At 38.4% G+C, this 18,511-nt stretch overlaps 2 protein-coding genes across 4 annotated transcripts in view; both read right to left on the bottom strand.

Annotated features, from left to right (window-relative positions):
• The window catches only part of pi4kaa (phosphatidylinositol 4-kinase, catalytic, alpha a), a 31,728-nt gene extending 27,482 nt beyond the window's left edge, over positions 1–4,246 (bottom strand). For both annotated transcript variants that reach the window (XM_015032454.1, XM_015032455.1), the window contains exons 1-4: positions 4,033–4,246; positions 963–1,079; positions 789–882; positions 618–706 (exon numbers count right to left, since the gene is read on the bottom strand). In XM_015032454.1, the coding sequence (XP_014887940.1) occupies positions 618–706; positions 789–882; positions 963–1,079; positions 4,033–4,131 (399 nt within the window). In that variant the 5' untranslated portion in view covers positions 4,132–4,246. The remainder of the gene's footprint in view (positions 1–617; positions 707–788; positions 883–962; positions 1,080–4,032) is intronic.
• A 1,754-nt stretch (positions 4,247–6,000) lies between these two features.
• On the bottom strand, positions 6,001–16,686 carry slc25a1b (slc25a1 solute carrier family 25 member 1b). 2 transcript variants are annotated; one of them, XM_015032453.1, is made up of 10 exons: positions 16,272–16,354; positions 12,267–12,289; positions 10,751–10,858; positions 9,562–9,661; positions 8,699–8,837; positions 7,901–7,985; positions 7,553–7,657; positions 7,350–7,468; positions 7,194–7,267; positions 6,001–6,598 (listed from the first exon to the last, which is right to left on the bottom strand). In XM_015032453.1, the coding sequence occupies exons 2-10, from the start codon at positions 12,280–12,282 to the stop codon at positions 6,484–6,486; spliced, it is 861 nt and encodes a 286-aa protein (XP_014887939.1). In that variant the 5' UTR covers positions 12,283–12,289; positions 16,272–16,354; the 3' UTR covers positions 6,001–6,483. The 2 variants fall into 2 exon arrangements, with proteins under 2 accessions (XP_014887939.1, XP_014887938.1); XM_015032452.1 differs by lacking the exon at positions 12,267–12,289 and having other exon boundaries at positions 16,272–16,686.
• Between the last annotated feature and the right edge of the window lie 1,825 nt (positions 16,687–18,511).

Genomic DNA, 18,511 nt, shown 5'->3' with positions numbered 1-18,511 from the left:
TACCACAAAATCACCTCAAACTGTTTTGTGTCTAAAGGCTGCAGAGACGCCTACTGATGAATATTCTACACATACCTAGGATTTTATTGGAAGCACTTCACATCTAGTGGTCAGAGCGTGAATGACACACATCAAATTATCTTATGCTGTGTCTGTCCCTATCGAATAAACCTAATAAATAAAGACACCACTAGCTGTGATTTTACAGCATTAGATTGCATTTCAAACTCTGTGATGATTGACCAGAGTGATATTACAAAAACAGATGCTGTATTCCTGTTTAGCCATAGCAGCATCAATGAAAGAATCTACATATCTAACATTGAAAATGCATTCAATTACTATTATGCCCAACATCACTAATTTGCATCACACTATAAATTTGTGTTGGGTATAAATAAAGAGAATCTTTATTTAATTTAGCATCTGCCAGACAACAAAACCACGATTCTGCTATTTTTATTATATAATATGAAATAAATATAGGCAATAAGGGGTTAAAAACCAAGGCATTGTGATTTTATTTCAAATCTGCATCTATCCACAGCTACTCTACTAATGCACTCACTAAATACTATGTGTCTGTGAATCCGGATGAGTAAATAGGAAGCACACACCTGTCCTCTAAAGTTCTCATCTCTCTGAGCAACATCTGAGAGCAGCGTCACAAGACAAAAGCTGAAGTTTTCTGCGACTGGAAGAGCGTCTGTAGGACGAGACGAAAACAGAGATTAAAACCTTGCAGTGACAGCTTCAAGACTTGACCTGAGCACCACAGTGATACTGACCCCGCCCTTTGCGTTCAGAGCTCTCCTCGATCCACTGAACCTTGGGAAGCCCTTTGAGTAGCCCAAGAAGGTAGGGGACGATGACGTCTTTGTGCTGCAACACAAGATCGTCGTGTTTAGCAAGTCGTGAACGTTGGCATGAGCGCATGACGAAGCGGCAGGAACGGGATTTACCTGTAGGTTGGACTCTACCAGGAAAATCCCAAGAGCAGTCACAGCATCCCGCCTCCTCTCGTCAAGCTGGAAGACGCCTCTGAAGTCCACAGGGCACATGCAGTGCAGCTTCTGCACCTGCAGAACAACAACAAGGGTTAATAAAACAGACTTTTTTGTTCAACTATATGAATTAGAAGGCAACCAAGGCAAATGCTGAAGAGAGCATTGACTTAAATTCAGAAATGTGTCATTTTAGAGCCGTTTTGAAAATGTATAGTTTAATAAATGATGCCACAGTAAAATCAATGTATTGTGATTTAAAAAAAAAAAAAGCATTTATGTACAGGAGTGGGCATTTATCTTACCTCTTATTATTTATCGTGATAAACTTCCTATCATGATAAAAATTTATATTTATTGCTGGGACGATAATTTCCAATGAATGTTTAAAACACTCCAAAACTATCTGTATGTATAGTTTTACTATTTTCTCCACTGTTTGTTCAATGGAAGCATCAATAAACATCAATGCATTTGAAAATATGATGCCTGCAGTTACTGTGAGCACTTTAATACAAATTACACTTCTTTGTGTGACTGATGTCCTATTTATATAATACATTGTTAGGAGAACCTGTAACTAACACATTTACTGTTGACATGACCTTCCCTGCAGGGATACTTTAACTCCATTAGTCTTAATGATTGGGTTGGGATAAACGCCTTTTAGGAACCAAGCCAAAAACCTCTTGTTACAACTCAAATGGCCATTTCTACCCTGAGGTCAGCAGAATAAAAAAACTTCAGCCACAAATGTCCCCATTAAAAAAATAAAACTTATAATTTCAGAGAAATATCTACCCTAGAACCACAATTTAAATGAGGAAAATATAAAAACATCTACAAAAAGAAAATGGATTAATTTTCTTCTATGGGATGTCGATATTTGTGGAATATTAGTGGAAAATGATATAAAAACAACACAGCTTTCTACAAAAAATATTACCATAATAATTTGGTTTATCTGTTTATTGTGGCTAAGAGTTTGATCTCATGGATTGATCTTGTTTGAACATTTGCCAGCAAATATATAAGAGTGATTACAAATGCTTGTTTGTGAACTTCAAAGTTTTCCTATGGGAGAAAGTCTCTGTGAGGATCATCTAGCAAAAGTTATGCAACATGCTACTTTTTTTTTTATTTAATTAAAATGACTTGTTAGAACAAAAGTTATTCAACTTAACATAGTGTGCAAAAAACCCTGAAGGAAACAAAACTGTTGTGCTTTTAAAAGCCCTATGAAAATGACTGACTTTACTGACTAACTGTATAATAATCGCTGTTTTATTGTGACTTCCTGATCTGCTTCCTACTGTGTTGTAACCTTCTCAGTGAGTCAAACAATTTCTCTCAAATCAAAGTTCAAACACCCAGAAAAAAGCAGAAACAAACCCGGCTGATCATTAATCGTAAAAACACCATGAAGTACAGCTGTATTGTTATTGAAACGGCCCTTTCATCACATTGGGTGCTTCCTGTTCAAAACTTCCCAATTCTGAAATCTCTCCTCCAACCAGCTCAACCGCTGGCTGCTTGTACAGATAAATGGGTACAGATGGATAAATTACAAGTAATAATGTGTATGTATAACATATTATTAACTTTACAACTCACACTTTCTTTGGTATGGCTAATTAATATTTATATGCATGTATGTGTTAGTAGGTGTGCAGGTATGTATGTGTAAATGCAATACATACAATACAGGAACACAAACAATTGTATATGAATTTGTCCATATATGGTTGGAAGGTGTTGGGGGTATGTGTGTGTAACGATAGGAAGTCTAATTTCAACAAAAAGCAACAATAAGTTTATATAGTAGTATATCAATGGAAATGTGTGTTGTTTAGTCCTACCTTGTCACATAAAAAAATTAACGGAGTAAGCAAAAGGATTATTGCTCAAGTCCTGCTGAATTTATTATTGTAGCATTTAAAATAAGGCAACAGAAGAACAAATTATTGTGAAGTCTTGGAGAGGAGGTAGGACTAAATAAGTCTGTACTTCTTCCCAAGTGTAAATTCATTTGGGGGATTAATTATGTTTACTCTTGTTCTCTATGTGTTTGAAGGAAATCAAAATTGAATTGAAATTTGATCAGAAGGGAGATTATTGTTGTCATCACTGCAACGACAAAAAGTATTAAACCGTTTATATAGTAGTATGAAGATGGCATAGGAGATAAACAGAATAAACACAAGTTAGAGGGAGGAGTGCTGCGTTATATTTAAAAGAGAGAGAGCCTGAAACAGAACATTGATTAAACATTTAAACAGTAGTTCAACCACAGGACAAGACACATGGATTGAATAATTGATTAACACTTGGATGGATGAATTATTTAATATAAATCCATTGCTGCTTATCAAAAAGGTCAGACTGTAACTTCAAACCAGAGTGTTTTCATGAACACTGCAGTCTGCTCTTCCTGGGTTTGGCTCCTTTCAAGGTTTCTTCCTGTCTACAGTCGCCCTCCACACTGTGCATGCTCAGGATGTTTGATGTAATTATAGTATTTACTATTAAAATAAATCCGATTGTCAAACCTAATCGAACGGAGTGCATTGCAATTTAATTTTAAACAGAAGAACTTTGTAAATGTGATTCTTTCTTTTTGTCTCTTTAGAATGCTCTTTAGAATGTCCTGAACGTTTTATTGGTCTTAAGAGATTTTCTGTTTGTTTTGTACAGAGTTTCTTGCATTATGTCCATGACGCACATTGGAAGTTAAAGGAGAGCAAAATAGAGGAAGAAGCGGCAGAAATCAGACAGAGCTCATTCAGTTCCACCCTGAGCAGATTAACTGTGGGCTAAAAACAGCCAGCCGACACTAAAACCCACTGCGTAGCTACGTTAAACCTCCAAATAACAATAAACCTCCAAACTACCAGAGAAACTTAAAGTCAGTTCCGACCCACAGGAACACACCCGGTAAAGAGAGAACAGCGAAGTTCAGGACGTCAATGTCAAATTCAGTGTAAAGGGTTGTGACTAGCCTATCAGTACCAGCTAGCCGGGTCGTTACCTTGTCTAACGGCGCGTGCTGGTGAGTCGCGAGCGACCGAGCCAGAGACAGCACGGTGTTGAAGTAGAAGCCTCTGCATCCTCCTCCATTCAGAGACATGTTTAACCATTCCCGGACGCCGCTACACAGACACAAACATCTTCTATCGTTCGGCCCAACCACAGCAGATACAGAGGCTGCTAGAACTACGGTGGGGGAGATGGCCAAACAGTGCCAAACAAGGTCATAAACCACTGTGCAACTGGAAAACAGGTCCCATCGATGCCATTTTAGAAATTTTGCATATTCCGCTTTTTTCTGCAGTTTGACAGTTTACTCTATTTTTAGAGTATTGTCCATACTTATTATTCGTATATTAAACTCAGGCTATAAACTTGTAAAAAAAAAAATCTCTAGATGAGCTGAATTCATATTCATTCAGGTCAGATTTGGGCTTCATATTTAATTTTTTACCATCATCGTTCTTATGAGTGGAATCTGATAAAATCTGTGGAGGCATCAAAGAAAAGGGTATAAATTAAAGATATAAATCATTTCTACTATTTAATGTTCTATTAAAATGTAAATAAAACATGATTAAATGAAATTCCTTTTTAGGAATGCACAATATATCAATATCAAAATCGGTATCGCCCGATGTGAAGACATTTTTTAACGATAAGTAGAAGTGGGCTTATATAAGGTATTTATTTCTATCTTGCTACAATTTGTGTATAATTTTCAGAAGGGTTTGGTCATGCAGTATTTGTTGTGACAAATAAAATAACATTTTCCCTATTCCTTTTAATATTTTCTAGTCTTACTTTCTATAAGACAGAAACTTATGGGAAATGAAAATAATTTCAACATTTTAATCTGCCAGGGTTTAATGAATATAAGCATTACATTTCCATGTACACCTTACAAAATCATCGTCCATCTAATGCAAAACGAACAATGGTACAGTGTGAGTACAGTTTGTGAGCAAAGAACAACAAAAAAATAAACACACACAGAGCAAATAGTCTGAACCATGTTTATTTGTAGTAATGAGACAGAAGGGACATGATGTTCTATGGTCTGTGAACATTTTCAGTGTTAATCCAAAAACCCCAGATATATTTAAATAGCTGTGATGGAGGCCAGGGTTAAGAGATTAACATGAAAGATAAGTATAATTCACAGTAAACATAGCGTGTTGCACACAAAGACTGCAATAAGCAAAATAAGAATTAGCATTGCATGTAAACAAGCCAGTTTCACAAGCTACAAGCTCTAAGTCCATAACATACAATTGTGTTATGAGCAGCAGTTGGCACATTAGGTCCTCAGATGGCATAAAAAGTAAAGGCAATTAACTTGAGAAAGACCGAAATTAGGTACCTGTATTACAAAAGAATCTATGGACAGAGATGAAAGGCACCATTAGTTGCATCCGAAGCACTTTAAAGGCAAAGTATACAATTTAAAGAGCAAAAGAAAAAGAAAAAGAAAAAAGTATAAAGAAACACTGATGCCGATACAGAGGAGTTGAGAAGATATAAACGTGTTAGAAATACCTTAGGCACAGCTGGAGAATTAACAACAGTGTATAAAACCGAGTTTGCTCCTAAAATCTGTAGTGATGGAAGACATCCTTCTCTCATCCTTAAGCTCAAAACGAACCACTGAAAACACAGGCACTTCCCAGGGCAACACGTACATTAATATAGAACATCTTTGTGAATTAAAGGCGAACCCTCCTCACACCACCTCTGACTCATCCTTAAAGGATATTAAACAAATTGTCATACAGCAATATTTTTAAATTACACCTCATAACATAATCTACATGTTTAAACATTCTAGAATTAAGGCATTTGTTTATTTATTTATTTGACCCTCAGCAGCATATTATTTATTGCATTAGGTACCAATTTAATAAACTTTCTACTTCAACACAAGTAAAAAAAAAAATAATAAAGGGTTTAAAATGTTAGATCTCTTGAGTTGTTTTTTTTTTTTCTTCAAGTATATATTTTTTCCTCTAGTGTTTAAATCACATTATAAGGAGCTGGCTGTTAGCTTTGTATCAAGTGAACACAGCATTACTTTGTGCTGACAGGCACTAACATCTCTTTTAGTAGAGCAGATCTACTGGCTGCTTTTCACTTGGCTCTTAAGGAAAATTCCCCCATCAGGAAATTTGAGAGAGGCGGGAGGAAAGAGCAAACGTGAGCAGCATTTCTGCATCTCTAAGGTACCATTAGTTGTATGTGGTAACGCAGGTGGTAATGCTTGCACTGCTTCTGTGCTGCTGTGCTGTAAGAAACAAAGAATGAAGTACTAAACCAACCCGTTTCTGATTTCTACCTGAAAATACTTGGAGGTAGACGTTAGGACCGAGAAGACCCGATTTAAGAAGATGGGATTTTTAGCCTGTTTTAGTAACTGTTTGAGCGCTCCAGGTAGTGCAGTAAGCGGGCGTCCGGATTAGTTATTCTTCCACACAATGTTCAAGAACTTGACAACTTCCTCATAGATGATGAAGACAATGGCGACATCCATACACACCCGACCCAGACGAGGAATGGTACCTTTGTAGAACCTGGACATGGGGAGAGCATGATGTTACATGAAGACACTGTGATTCAATTGTGATTTTGCTACTTAAAGCTGCAGTATGTAGTTAGCTTTTAGGAAAATTAATTTTTTACATATTTGTTTAAGCCATCACTATGTCCTGACAGTAGAATATGAGACAGATAATCTGTGGGAAAATAATCTAACTCTTCTGCCTTCTCCCTGTGATCCTACTGTCATCTGCAGAAATGCACCGATCTTGGTCAGAAACAACCAATCACAGCCAGGAGGAGGGTCTTAGCACTGTCAATCATGCTTGTGTACATGGTGATCTCTTAGCTTCCATTAGCACAGCGTCGGCAAACCAGCAATCATGAGCTCGTACACGCTGTGTGGGGGACGGAGTGAGCAATGCGTACACCAGAATGACTGACAGTCCTAAGACCCTCCTCCTGGCTCCGATTGGTTGTTTCTGAGTAGGAGCGATGGCAATCTCCAGCAGTCATTGGGTGAGAGGCGGAGTCCATCCTGCAGGTCACCACCCCTTCACCGGGCAACCACAGCAGAGATCAAAAAGAGAAACTTTTATCCCCAGCTTCACTCTGTCCCATTGCACTTACGCCATTGGCCCTTCATGCTTCATGATTTGAACGGCACAGTCCACTGTGCTTTTGTACTTGTGGGCGTCGAGTCCCTGTTGACAAAAACACAACCCATCACTAACAGTGCTGCAGGTCGAGTTCTGAGGCAAGGATCAAATGTGAGAGGGAGCTGACCTGCATCCTGGTCTTAATCACATCCAGTGGAGTGTTTCCAAAGACACTGGCGGCTCCGGCGAAAGCTCCAAACAGCCCGGTGATGAGGGGGTTGATGACTTCTTTGTTGGGGTCATCACCTTTAAGAGGGACGAGAAGCGGTCTGTTTGAAAAAGCTGCAGCTTTAGATGGACTTTTATTACTGCAGCGGTTTATTTTCATACCTTTGTACCAGTTTCTCAGTGAGGTCATGACGTAGAAGCGGATGGCCTGATTGGAGCCCTGTTTCAGCACAGTGGCAGTGAGTCCCTGATAGGTCCCCTTTAGTCCTGAAGACGAGTCAGACAACAAAACACTTCATTAACAAAGTGGAAGGAGGATATGGTCTGTTAAAATAACATAAACGAATCAGAGAGGAAAGATGAACTGCTTGGTCCGTGTAGTTTTCGTTCAACTGAACGAAAACAACACGGACCCAGCGGAACCAATCATTTCCAATGTGGCAGAAACATTATGTGCATAGCGGTGGTTAACCAGCAGGGGGCAGTATATATAAATAAAACCTTCCTCACCTTGGGTCCTTACAATCTCCCTCACCCCGTGAAAAAATCCTCTATACTTTGGGTTAGCTGATGTTTGATCATGGATGAATTTAACCTAAAAAGACAAAGAAGAATAAGAAGTTTGTTTACATGAGTAAAATTACACAGCAGGAGCCCAGAGTCTGTTTTTGAGTTTAGTGAAGATGCTGGGGTTTAGCTTAGATCCACCAAACAACAGTAAAATAAAATACATCCAGACACATTTTCACTTGTTCTTTTGCACAAGAACTTCCACTGCTGCAGCTTCTTCTTCTTCTTCTTCTCTGAGAACTGATTGTTCTTGAAATGTAAGTTCTCATAGAACAAGAAAAACAGGGAATTTCCTGAGAGGCACATAACACATATTGTTTTTTTCTATGACATTCATTTGCATTTTTGGTGCCTTTAAAAAACAGTCATACCCCTGAAGCTTTTTTCCATTTCATCGTGCTACAAAAAATTATTTTGACTAATATTTTTTTAAATTTTATTAAGTAAATGACCTGCGAAGAATAAATGGCTACATTGGATTGGATTTCATTTAGGGATATCAGAGTATATATTTCAAATATTTAATTACAAAATAGTTGAAAAACTATGTATAATTTTTGTCATTTCATAATTATGCATCATTTTCTGCTGCTCTATCATATAAAATCTCAATAAAATCCAAAGAGATTTGTGATTGTACAGTGACTCTTCAAGGGGTATGAACACTTTTGCAAGGCCCTGTGTGTGTACACAAAAATATTTTAACTTCCCCAAAGTATTGTAACTTTTTAATTATACCTTAACAGTCTCCATTGGACAGACTACCATCACGGCCTCGGCGACTCCGGCTCCAAGACCGCAGAGGAATCCTCGTTTGCTGTCTAGTTTGCCGCTCTCGTCTCGCATTTTATTACTGAGGAATTCAAACATCCCGAACCTGCCAGGGTGAGGAGGACATGGAGACGATCACTGACACCGCAGAGAAACTCTGGGTGGTTCTGCATAATTGAAAGCAGGAAGTTTTAGCTTCCTGCTTCCTTCATGCTACATGCTTCATGATTTGAAGCATGTAGCATGCTCCATCAGTCCAAATTGGACTGATGGAGTCCAATATGGAAGAAAGTTGTTTATTATACAACATCACAGAATATGTCAGATAAGCCATGAAGGTCAGTTTTTGTGTGGAGTCCCTCAGTGTAGCATAAGTGTAAATACTAGCGGTGCGCCGATAAATTGGCCCAGATTTCCTTAATTTTGGGAAATCAAAAACTATTTTATCCACCGATCTTAACTTTCACAAAGGTATGAAAATCATCCCTGTTTGATCTGCAGGGACAGAGGGCTGACTCACACACCTGCCCACATCTGGATGTACACAGTTAAACAATAGTCACAACACTGTTGCCAACTTAGCAATTTTATCACTATGTTTAGCAACTTCTCAGACAAAAAAAAAAAAAAATGTTTGTTGACACAACAGACAATTTGTTGACATCATGAGTGCTTCACATGGAGAAGTCTTTACTTTCTAATCAAATGCATGTTACAATGACTGTATCAACAACAAACACAATCAGTGCAAAAGGAAAGAGGCTGCTCTAATAAACTCTATAGTTTATTAGAGAACCACTTGTGTGTGTTTAGTGTTGTGGCTGCAGTACCTGACAGCTGCTTTGGGTACAGAGCCGTAGAGCAGCGAGCTCAGGCCTCTGTACAGCCCCTTCACCCCATGGCCGTTCACCGTCTGCTTCACACAGTCCACTGTTAGGACAAAATGGACACAAGTTAGTTTTTAAAGCATTAATGGCACCTAAATAGGCTGAAGGGACACAAATATCAGAGGAGTTTTGTTTTCAAGTTGGGCTTGTATAAAGATCTGTGCCAAGGTTCAAAATTCAAAGGTTGGCTTACGATGACTCTTAACCTGTGATAACACAAGTTATCACAGGTTAAATATACATAGAGCATAAAAAGATTTTCTTCTTACTTTAAAAGGTGAGTTCATTTCTAGTTTGTTATATTTGGAAAACTGTTTTTGTTTTCTTGGTGACAGTAGTTCTGAATGATTGAATACAGTTCAGTCACAATATTCAGTAATAATTGAAGCCGGTTTTTTAAATCCAGGCTGAAACAACTTTTGATTTTTGTTCCATGTTGGGCACTCCTCAATGTTTGGGATGCTCGATCTAAAAGCCACGATCTATGTATAGTATCCAAAGTTAAAAAAAAAAAAAAAAAGAAAAGTTGTATCGGGACACCTCTGATAAAAAACCTCAGATAAAAATTCAGTCCATTTACCATTTAGTCCGTTTATGTATGATTTTCAAACTAAACACTTCCAACCATTAAACATGGTGGGGGAAACATCATAAAAACAGAGAACTATTTTTATAGTTCTCTGCTTCACTTCAACTCAATAGCGGTTTCCAAAAAAATAAAATAAAAAATCCTGTATGTCAAATATGACTTAAAAGAAAATTTAGTTAGTCTGAAGGAGCTGAGTAGAGGAGAGGGGAGGCGTGGTCTCCTGTATGAGGCGGAAGCTGGGAAGCTTGGAAACTGTAACTCTGAGGAGGAGGAGCTGCGTCTTGAAGGCGTGGCTAAGTTCACCCAGACGTTTTGAATGGCTGAATGGTTGCAACGGGAGATTAAAAGATTTCTCAAAGATGCAAAGGCACCATGAGGGAATAACATTATGAACATCAGAAAAGTCGATGTGACATAACACCGCCCCTTTAAGTTTCTGGAACAAAAGAAGATGGTGGACGACCTTCAAATTCCAAAACCAACAAATAATCAGTTAAATGTTGCTTAGGCCACACTGGGTTACACTAGTCAGGGCAAACTCACCGATTCCTCTGTATTTGGGAGGGTTGGCTTTCTCGTCGAGCTGCAGCTGTGTTTTTACATACTCTGTTGGGAAGGTGATGCAGATCTCAATGCCTCCTGCAATCCCGCCTGAGTGAACACAAAACATCTGGGTGAAGACGGTTTCCTGAGGCGAAACCGGGTCAAAGAACCAACACAAAGGGAGCCGCCGAGGGACACAACAACTCTTTATCACACAACAACATACGGGGCAAAAAAAATGTCCCCTTCATGGCTTGTCGTTTTTAAGTTCTGTTTAAAAAAATTACACATAAAATAGATCAAAGTATCCTATAAAATTTTAAACAAAAAATATTTAAAAGTAAAAATCATCCACATTGATGTTGATTAATGAATTGCATAAGAATACATAAAATCTGAAATATATGGTATGCACTTGTATTCAGTCCACTTTACTTTCATACCCCTAAATAAGATGTCAGTACATCCAGAAGTCAGTATTTATAGATTTTTCGTAAATAATGTGAAAACCATTCATAATTTTCTTTCCATTTCAATTTATGTAACAACTTTGAAGTTGTAAAGTTACAAAAGTCAGAAGGGTGCTAATAATATTCATCATATCTAACACAACTAAACATGAAAAAGGCTCTTGGTTTTGTCACACGGAATAAAATACAACACAACATGCTTTAAAAACATGAATAAAGCGTTACCCACGACGTGAGACATAAAGATGTATAAACAAAACACAAAGAAAGAGTTGTTAGTGAAGCCGGTGCTGGATTGTGAGAACTCCCAACGTACGGTACCGAGTTGAGCCGTTCCACCTTAAATTCCTGGCGGTCACACATCTGCTGTTGAACAGCAAACAAGGCGCCTGCAGCTGATTGGCTGGGCTGATCTCAGAGTGATTCTACCCTCAGATACGCCCCTTGGCCCCGCTCCAAGTCAAAGGGGGCGTGTAACCTCTTGATCAGCACTTTGGTGAGCCACCAGAGCAGATCCAGTGTCTGTGAGTGGACACATTCTTGTAACGCAAACAAGAGGTGTACTGTATGCATAAAGGGAAAGAAGCTAACATGACAAAACACACTGATAAAATGGGAGATATAATCTTATTTTTAAGATTGCTTCATAAAAAAACAACAACCGTGCTTTAGTTTGAACGTGCCCCTATGAATAAAAAAGGCATAGTGTGTTGATGCTCTTAACATGCATTTCCAACAAAAAATACAAAAAAAAAAGTCATGCAGTGAAATTCAGCACAGCAGTGGTTCAAGCCAACAATCAACTCAAACAAGTTGGGGGTTTTGTGCAAAATACAACCACAGAATTACAGCCTTCCCAAACCGGGGCTTGCACAAAACCCTTCTAGTGTTTCATGAAAGCCTGTTCTAAATGTGCCAACAGTGCTGGATGCGACACACCCAGGCAGTGTAGTTAGAGGCTGGCTCTGAAGCTCTAACTACAAATTAAGCCAGGATCAAAATCACAGTACACAACACAGTCATCAAGAGACGAGACTTGGCAGTACCTGCAGTGGTCCACATATTCAAGCTGGGGAAAGACAAAGAACCAGTTGATCGAGTTCAGATGTGTTCCATCGATTTAAACATCATTTTAACAAGATGAAAACAAGCAAAACACACTGTAGTGCTTCTAATGAGAGTTAACCAGGTTCCAGAGAGAATTTATCAAACTAGTAAAAACAAGCCATTGAAACTCTTGATTTAATAGTCACAGTATTCAGTCTCATGCTATGCCATGCGGCTGTTTCGTCTGCGACAATGAAGATCGGCTCCCGTCAGTACGCTGGACACTTGGAGTGACTTCTACTGACAGCAGCCCAACCTCATTTTCTGATTAATTCAGAAAATAATAATTTGGCCACTTGGAGGAACACAAACATGTGTATAGAGTATTTTACTTTTAGCCATAGATGGTCAAACGATCATTAAGGGTGCATTCACATCAGCCCTGTTTAGTCTGCCTTAATACGACTCTAGTTTGTTTACCTGGTTCACCTGGGGAGATGTGAATCGAACTCTGATGAGAGTAAATTAGATTATCTTTGCCCACTTACTAGGTGTCTCTACAGACATCTGACAAGGATACAAATACTGAAAATTATTTATTTTCTTCTTCTCTGAGTCAACATCAGATAAACTAGCACATCATCCCTGCCTTCAGTGAAAACTCCATATCTCTGAATGGAATGCTGACGTTTGAGGAGGCGCGCGGACGTCTCCTTGAGGTCGAAACGTCTCAAGCACACAGACACACATTTATCTCTAAAGGGAGATCTAAGAGGAACAACAAGCTAAATCTGCATTCATTTGTGCTGAAGACCTGAAACAACCTCCTACAACATGCATCACGCTGCTTTTCGTCCCGCAAGTTTGCAAGTCAGAAATTGAGGAGCAGCGCGTTGTCACAACGACACTGTCGACAGAGTTGGTCACTTATGTTAGCTTGACATTTGGAATGAAGTATTGTTTTTTTTTTTGGACTTTAGGGAAAAAAAATGTGGCCGAAAAAGTTGCTAAAGTATTTGAGACCTAAATACCTACATAGTTATTTACTGGTTTTAGGTTATCTGTGAACACAACTAGCCTCTGGGGGATTCCACTAGTAACAGCAACGTTTAACATTTAAATAGTGAGTATGGTGACAACACAAGAGATCTGAACTAGTTAGGCTTCAGTTGAGGCCTGCACTAATGATTATTAGTAATAGGAATTACTCTAAAAATTATTCTGATGATTAAATCAGATAAGAGTAATTTTCACATTCTGCAGATTCTTCATTTAACCATATAAGATAAGCTGAGCTGCACCTTTAAACAAGTGGATGTGCAGAAAACCAGTCTATGGCAGCAACTATGAGGACTACAGTGTTTTCTCCATGTTTTGTCTTACATAAACAAATAGAGTAAGCTTGTTGCCTTTATGCCCTCAAATGTTACCCTGACCACTCCACCCTGAGGACAAGTTTGAAAAAAGCAATCTGTTTGTAACATCAGTGGGGAAAAATAAAAATAAAAAAAAAAAGAGGAAAGTTAAGCCCCTGTGCTGAGCCCCTGAACTGAGCCTGGGGCCGGCGCAGGCGTGTTGTAATCTGGGAGCAAAGTGCTTCGTCATCGTGGCTCGTGACCACGAGCGCCGGGTCCCGGGCTTCTGAGCAAACCCAATGAGGGCAGCAGGTTAATAAACACACACAGGGAGTCACGTTCAGGAAAACGATGGGCGACGACTGTGAATCTTATTGATGTTTTAAACGTGATCAGTAGTAGTAGTGTCCAATAGTCACGGTATCTGTGTTAACGGTGCCTATGACGCAACATTGCCGATAGGAGATTATTCTCCAGTACATGCTGATCTGTGAGTCCAACCGTCTGTCATTGATTGACTAGAGAGCCGGGGGGCAAAAGGGGCTTGAGCTGAAGTCTGAGGTACCTGATGCAAAGGGGAACGTTACAGAACAAAATGACAAACACCTTTAAGAACCGTCCTAAAGTCTTCTCTGATCACACACTTCCATTCAGCTCTCATCAAAAAGTATTTCATCTGCTCTATCTAATCATCACTAATAATGAGTGACAGAAGCCTTTGGGAAATTTTTCATTAAAAAAACATTAAGTTTTCACAAAAAAAATATCCAGAATAAAGTCATTTTGTGTTGTGTTTAGTTACAATGGGGATCTTCAGAATCACCTTTTAAACTCTATGACTTGGGTCAAACACTTTGTGCGTTCTTAGTTTGCTGGAATTTTGGCCCATTTCACCCAAGGGACCAGCTGTAACTGGGTCAGGCTGCAGACCGCCCATGTTGCCTTTAAAGTAAACTATTCTCTATATGGTTACTCTAAAAGAAAAAAAAAAACAACTGCAGAAAACTTGAAATGGTGAATATGACAGCCACAGGTTCACCTTCACCTGACTCAGATGTTTTGAATTAACCTATCAGACGCTTGCTAAGCTATGAAAATCATCGACTGGGAGGTTCTATGTTATTTGGGTATAGTCTTCCTCATAGTGCAGGAGTCTACAACCTACAGATCCAAAAAACTTTGACTAAAAACTGAAACAGCTGCAGTTTCAAAAATAGATATAGCAACAAATGCAGGTTTTAGCATTTTTTCTGATTTTTCATGGAATAATTACATTTAATTTTTCACCACAGAATCACAGTAAAAGTACTGATCGTTTTTATTCAGATCTACGTTTCTTTTTATTATGCTGGAAACTATGTGCAAATATCAACATCCCACGTAAAAAAAAAAAAAAAAAATTGACATCTTTTTGGAAATGTGCTGCGTTTTTTTATATACATTGAAACCTGACCTAAAACAGAAAACCTTTAGTTTGATCCAGTGTCAGATAGTGTGAAAAAAAGGTGACGTTTTTAAAAGTTGTGGTTTCAACAGCACTAAAATGTTCCACCATTTCTAAACTCCTTTTACTGAGATGTAAAGAGAGATTTCAGTACATGGAAGAATCGTGGTTGTTCTTCTGCTTAACATCACTGAAATGAAAGCATTCTATGCAGATTTTTGTTTAAGATTTGCAAATGAAATGTGGCATTACTACAAAAGATTATCATACTGTGAGGATGCCAACATGCTTTAGTGCAAACACTTAATTCTGAAGTTGAAATAGCTAAACTTCTGCAATGCAACTTTAGATTTTATTCTGCTCAAAAGGATTTTTATGTCAGTGTAATTAAATAACAAGAGAACTGGACCCATGTAGACGGCTCCAAAACATTATTAGGTTAAACTATCAACTTGTAATGGCTCACCGCCAAGGGAACCACTCTTGCAGAGGGGTAGCACGAGCATCGCACATGATGCTGAAGCTGGTAGCTGATTCAGAACTTCTGATTCAGTGCTAACTAAAGGCTTAATTCACAGAATCATTAAGGATTCTGGGTTGTTATTTTATCCTTAGTTCGCAAAAGAAAATATTTAAACAGATCAAACTTTAACTGTAGTAGTTTAGACAAAGCAGAATCTGCATTGATTTTGTTGCAACTTGTAAAATAAAGGCAGCCAATACATCTTTTCTTTAAAACAGAGTTTCGGATTTATGGAATCCGTTTGTATTTCCAATGTTGCTGGTGAAGGGGTCAAAGGTCAAAAGTACATAGACATTCCTGTGACAACACTTGCTCCAGTATTTTATTTTAAGAGCGTCTGATTTCATGTGTAAAATAAACATTTTTGGATTTTATTTTATTTTTTTAATTCTTGTACACTTCAGATATATTCTAAAGTTGGATCGGAAACAACTTGTTCCGCAATGACTGCATAAAAAAGAAAAGAAACACTAGCATTACTATTGAGAATACCTTGGTCAACACACATATTTTCTTAGATATTCACATTCATTAGTAATTTAGCAGGGTAGTCCTAAAAAAAGTGATAGTTTCCCTAGGAAGTGAAAGGAAACACACCGGAGTCCAGTGAGCTGACAGCGCTGGAGCTTGTAAACTCAGGCGCAGACCCCAGCGCTCAGCCCCGCTGTCACCCCTTCCTTACCTGCCAGAATAGCCTTGCCCGGGTGCGTTAGTTTGGCTTTCCCCGCCGGAGCTGCAGCAGCTAAAAACTGCGGTCGGTGAAACGGACTCACAAATCTTCTCGGTTCAGACATGCCTGCGGTCCCCTCGGCCTAACTTTTTTCTTTTTTTTTCTGTTTTTAAATCAACACGCGCAGTTGGCCGCCACACACTCGCTCGGCTTTGAAGTCCTCATGCAGACTGGCTGCTTTGAGCAAGAGAGGCGCCGCGGACATCCAAAGACCAGCCTGGCGATGTTGACCATTGGACTTAGTGCATATCAGGAGTTCATGATGTCTGTGGACTTTTGTCAGTAAAGTTCCCTCTGTGGCATTTACGGAGCCTTGAAAGCACCGACGGGCGGGGCAGGACGTGACACTTCGCCCCACCAACACGGAAAAACGCCATGTTTGTTATTTTTAAGGTGGACCGATATAATTATTTCTAAGAGCTTGCCAGCAGAGGGCACTGTTACCTTTTACTGGGAATCTAGGCTTTGCGGCAGTTTTATTTGGAGGGGAAATGCCTTAGTCAATTATAGAAATTTTAAATTCTGTTTTAGAGTAAGATTAATACTTATAATATTTTCAAACATTTGTGTATGCTGTTTATTGATGAATACTCAGGTTGTACAGTTAGAATTTCCCCGAAATGTCTCGTCGGAGATAGGCACCAGCACCCCTCCTGACCCCACAAGGGACAAGATGTAAGAAAATGGATGGATAGATGGATGGATGAGAATAAAGTCATAATGTTATGAGAACAAACTCATATGAGAATAAATTTGAAATAAGAGAATAAAGTAATAATACAACTTTATATTCTTAAAATCTTATGACTTAATTCTCATATTATTATTACTTTATTCTCATGGTTTTATTTTTTTCTTGGTATAGCCCTAATACTCCTCTGTTGTACATATCAGCAAATTAGAATATATATATATATATAAAATTCAACATTGTTTGTCAGTCATTTCAGAAAGTCAAATTCATATATAGATTCATTTCACATAAAGCAAAGTATTCCACATCTTTATTTGTAGTGATTTTGATGGCTATGGCTTAAGCATAATGGAAAAATTCAATTTCTCAGTCAAATAGTGAACTATTGGAAACTCATGGTGTTACCCAAAAAATCTGGAAAGGTTTCCTGCCTCTAAACAGTCTCTCACTCTGGGTCAGTCAGCTATGATCACAACCTTGAAGAAGATTCCCAGGTAAAATTTATTCAGAAATTTGGGGGAGCTTCACTAGAAGTGGACTGAGACTGTAGTGCTGTAGTGCATCCAAAGTCACTAAGCATGAATGAATCTACACTTGGGCTACAAGGATCTTACCTGGGCTGGAAGGGGAACAAATGAGCTGTTCCTCAGATGTCCAAAGTCCTCTTTTCAGATGAAAACAAACTTTGCCTTTCATTTGGAAATCAAGGTGTGGAGGAAAAATTAAGAGGAATCAATGTTGCGTCAAGGTTTCCACAGCCAGTGATGGTTTAGGTTGCCATGTCATCTGCTGATTCTGGTCCACTGGGTTTTCTCAAGCCCAGTCAACACAGCCGTCTACCAGGAAATGCTAGAGCACTTCATGCTTCCCTCTGCTGATGAGCTGAATGGAGATGCTGAGTTGATTTCCCAGCAGGGCCAATCAACACTTATATAAGTAGCAAAAGCTGCTTCAGTGACCATTGTGTTCCTGTTCCTGATTGACCAGCAAACGCCAATGACCTGTTTTCTTTAACCTTTAAACCATAGTCATTAAAATTGCAACAAGATAAATAAATAAAATAAAAGCTCAAAACATTTTACTCTATGTGTGATGATTTGAAATAATTTCACTTTGAGATGACTAGCAAGAAATATTGCACTTTTACGCAATATTCTATTTTTTTAAGATGTGCTAGTATGCTGCAATTTAACTGCTGCAGTCCTTAGCTTTGAAAACTAAGCTTTTAAAATGAAATATGCTTGCAGCATTTTCATTATTTAAGGGATGTGAGAAAGGATGACTCTACAGAACACTAATATTTCATCTGCATAGTCAGGTTCTTATTAATATATACACTAAAATTAAACTCTATTTCTTCCCCTCCAACAGAAATCAAATTTCTGTCAAGGATGGATTGAAAAAAAAGCTTTGCATCCCTATAGTAACTTTACATAATAATACCAACAAACTCATATTTTCTTGATTTTATTGTGATTTTTTTTTTTTTTTTTTTTTT

Source organism: Poecilia latipinna, unplaced genomic scaffold, assembly GCF_001443285.1.
Source record: "Poecilia latipinna isolate Pla-1442-1.1 unplaced genomic scaffold, P_latipinna-1.0 Scaffold242, whole genome shotgun sequence".
In the NCBI taxonomy this organism is placed as follows: domain Eukaryota; kingdom Metazoa; phylum Chordata; class Actinopteri; order Cyprinodontiformes; family Poeciliidae; genus Poecilia; species Poecilia latipinna.
The sequence above is the reverse complement of the archived record's forward strand: the minus strand, read 5'-3'. Positions and strand labels throughout refer to the sequence as shown.

What these genes read in the sequence shown, in the direction of transcription:
- slc25a1b (XM_015032452.1), bottom strand. Translation starts at nt 16,383, where the DNA reads ATGTCTGAACCGAGAAGATTTGTGAGTCCGTTTCACCGACCGCAGTTT. An exon ending in GGGCAAGGCTATTCTGGCAG is followed by an intron (nt 10,859 to 16,271) that starts GTAAGGAAGGGG and finishes GTGTTCACTCAG; the next exon opens with GCGGGATTGCAGGAGGCATT. An exon ending in GTACCCAAAGCAGCTGTCAG is followed by an intron (nt 8,838 to 9,561) that starts GTACTGCAGCCA and finishes TCACCCTGGCAG; the next exon opens with GTTCGGGATGTTTGAATTCC.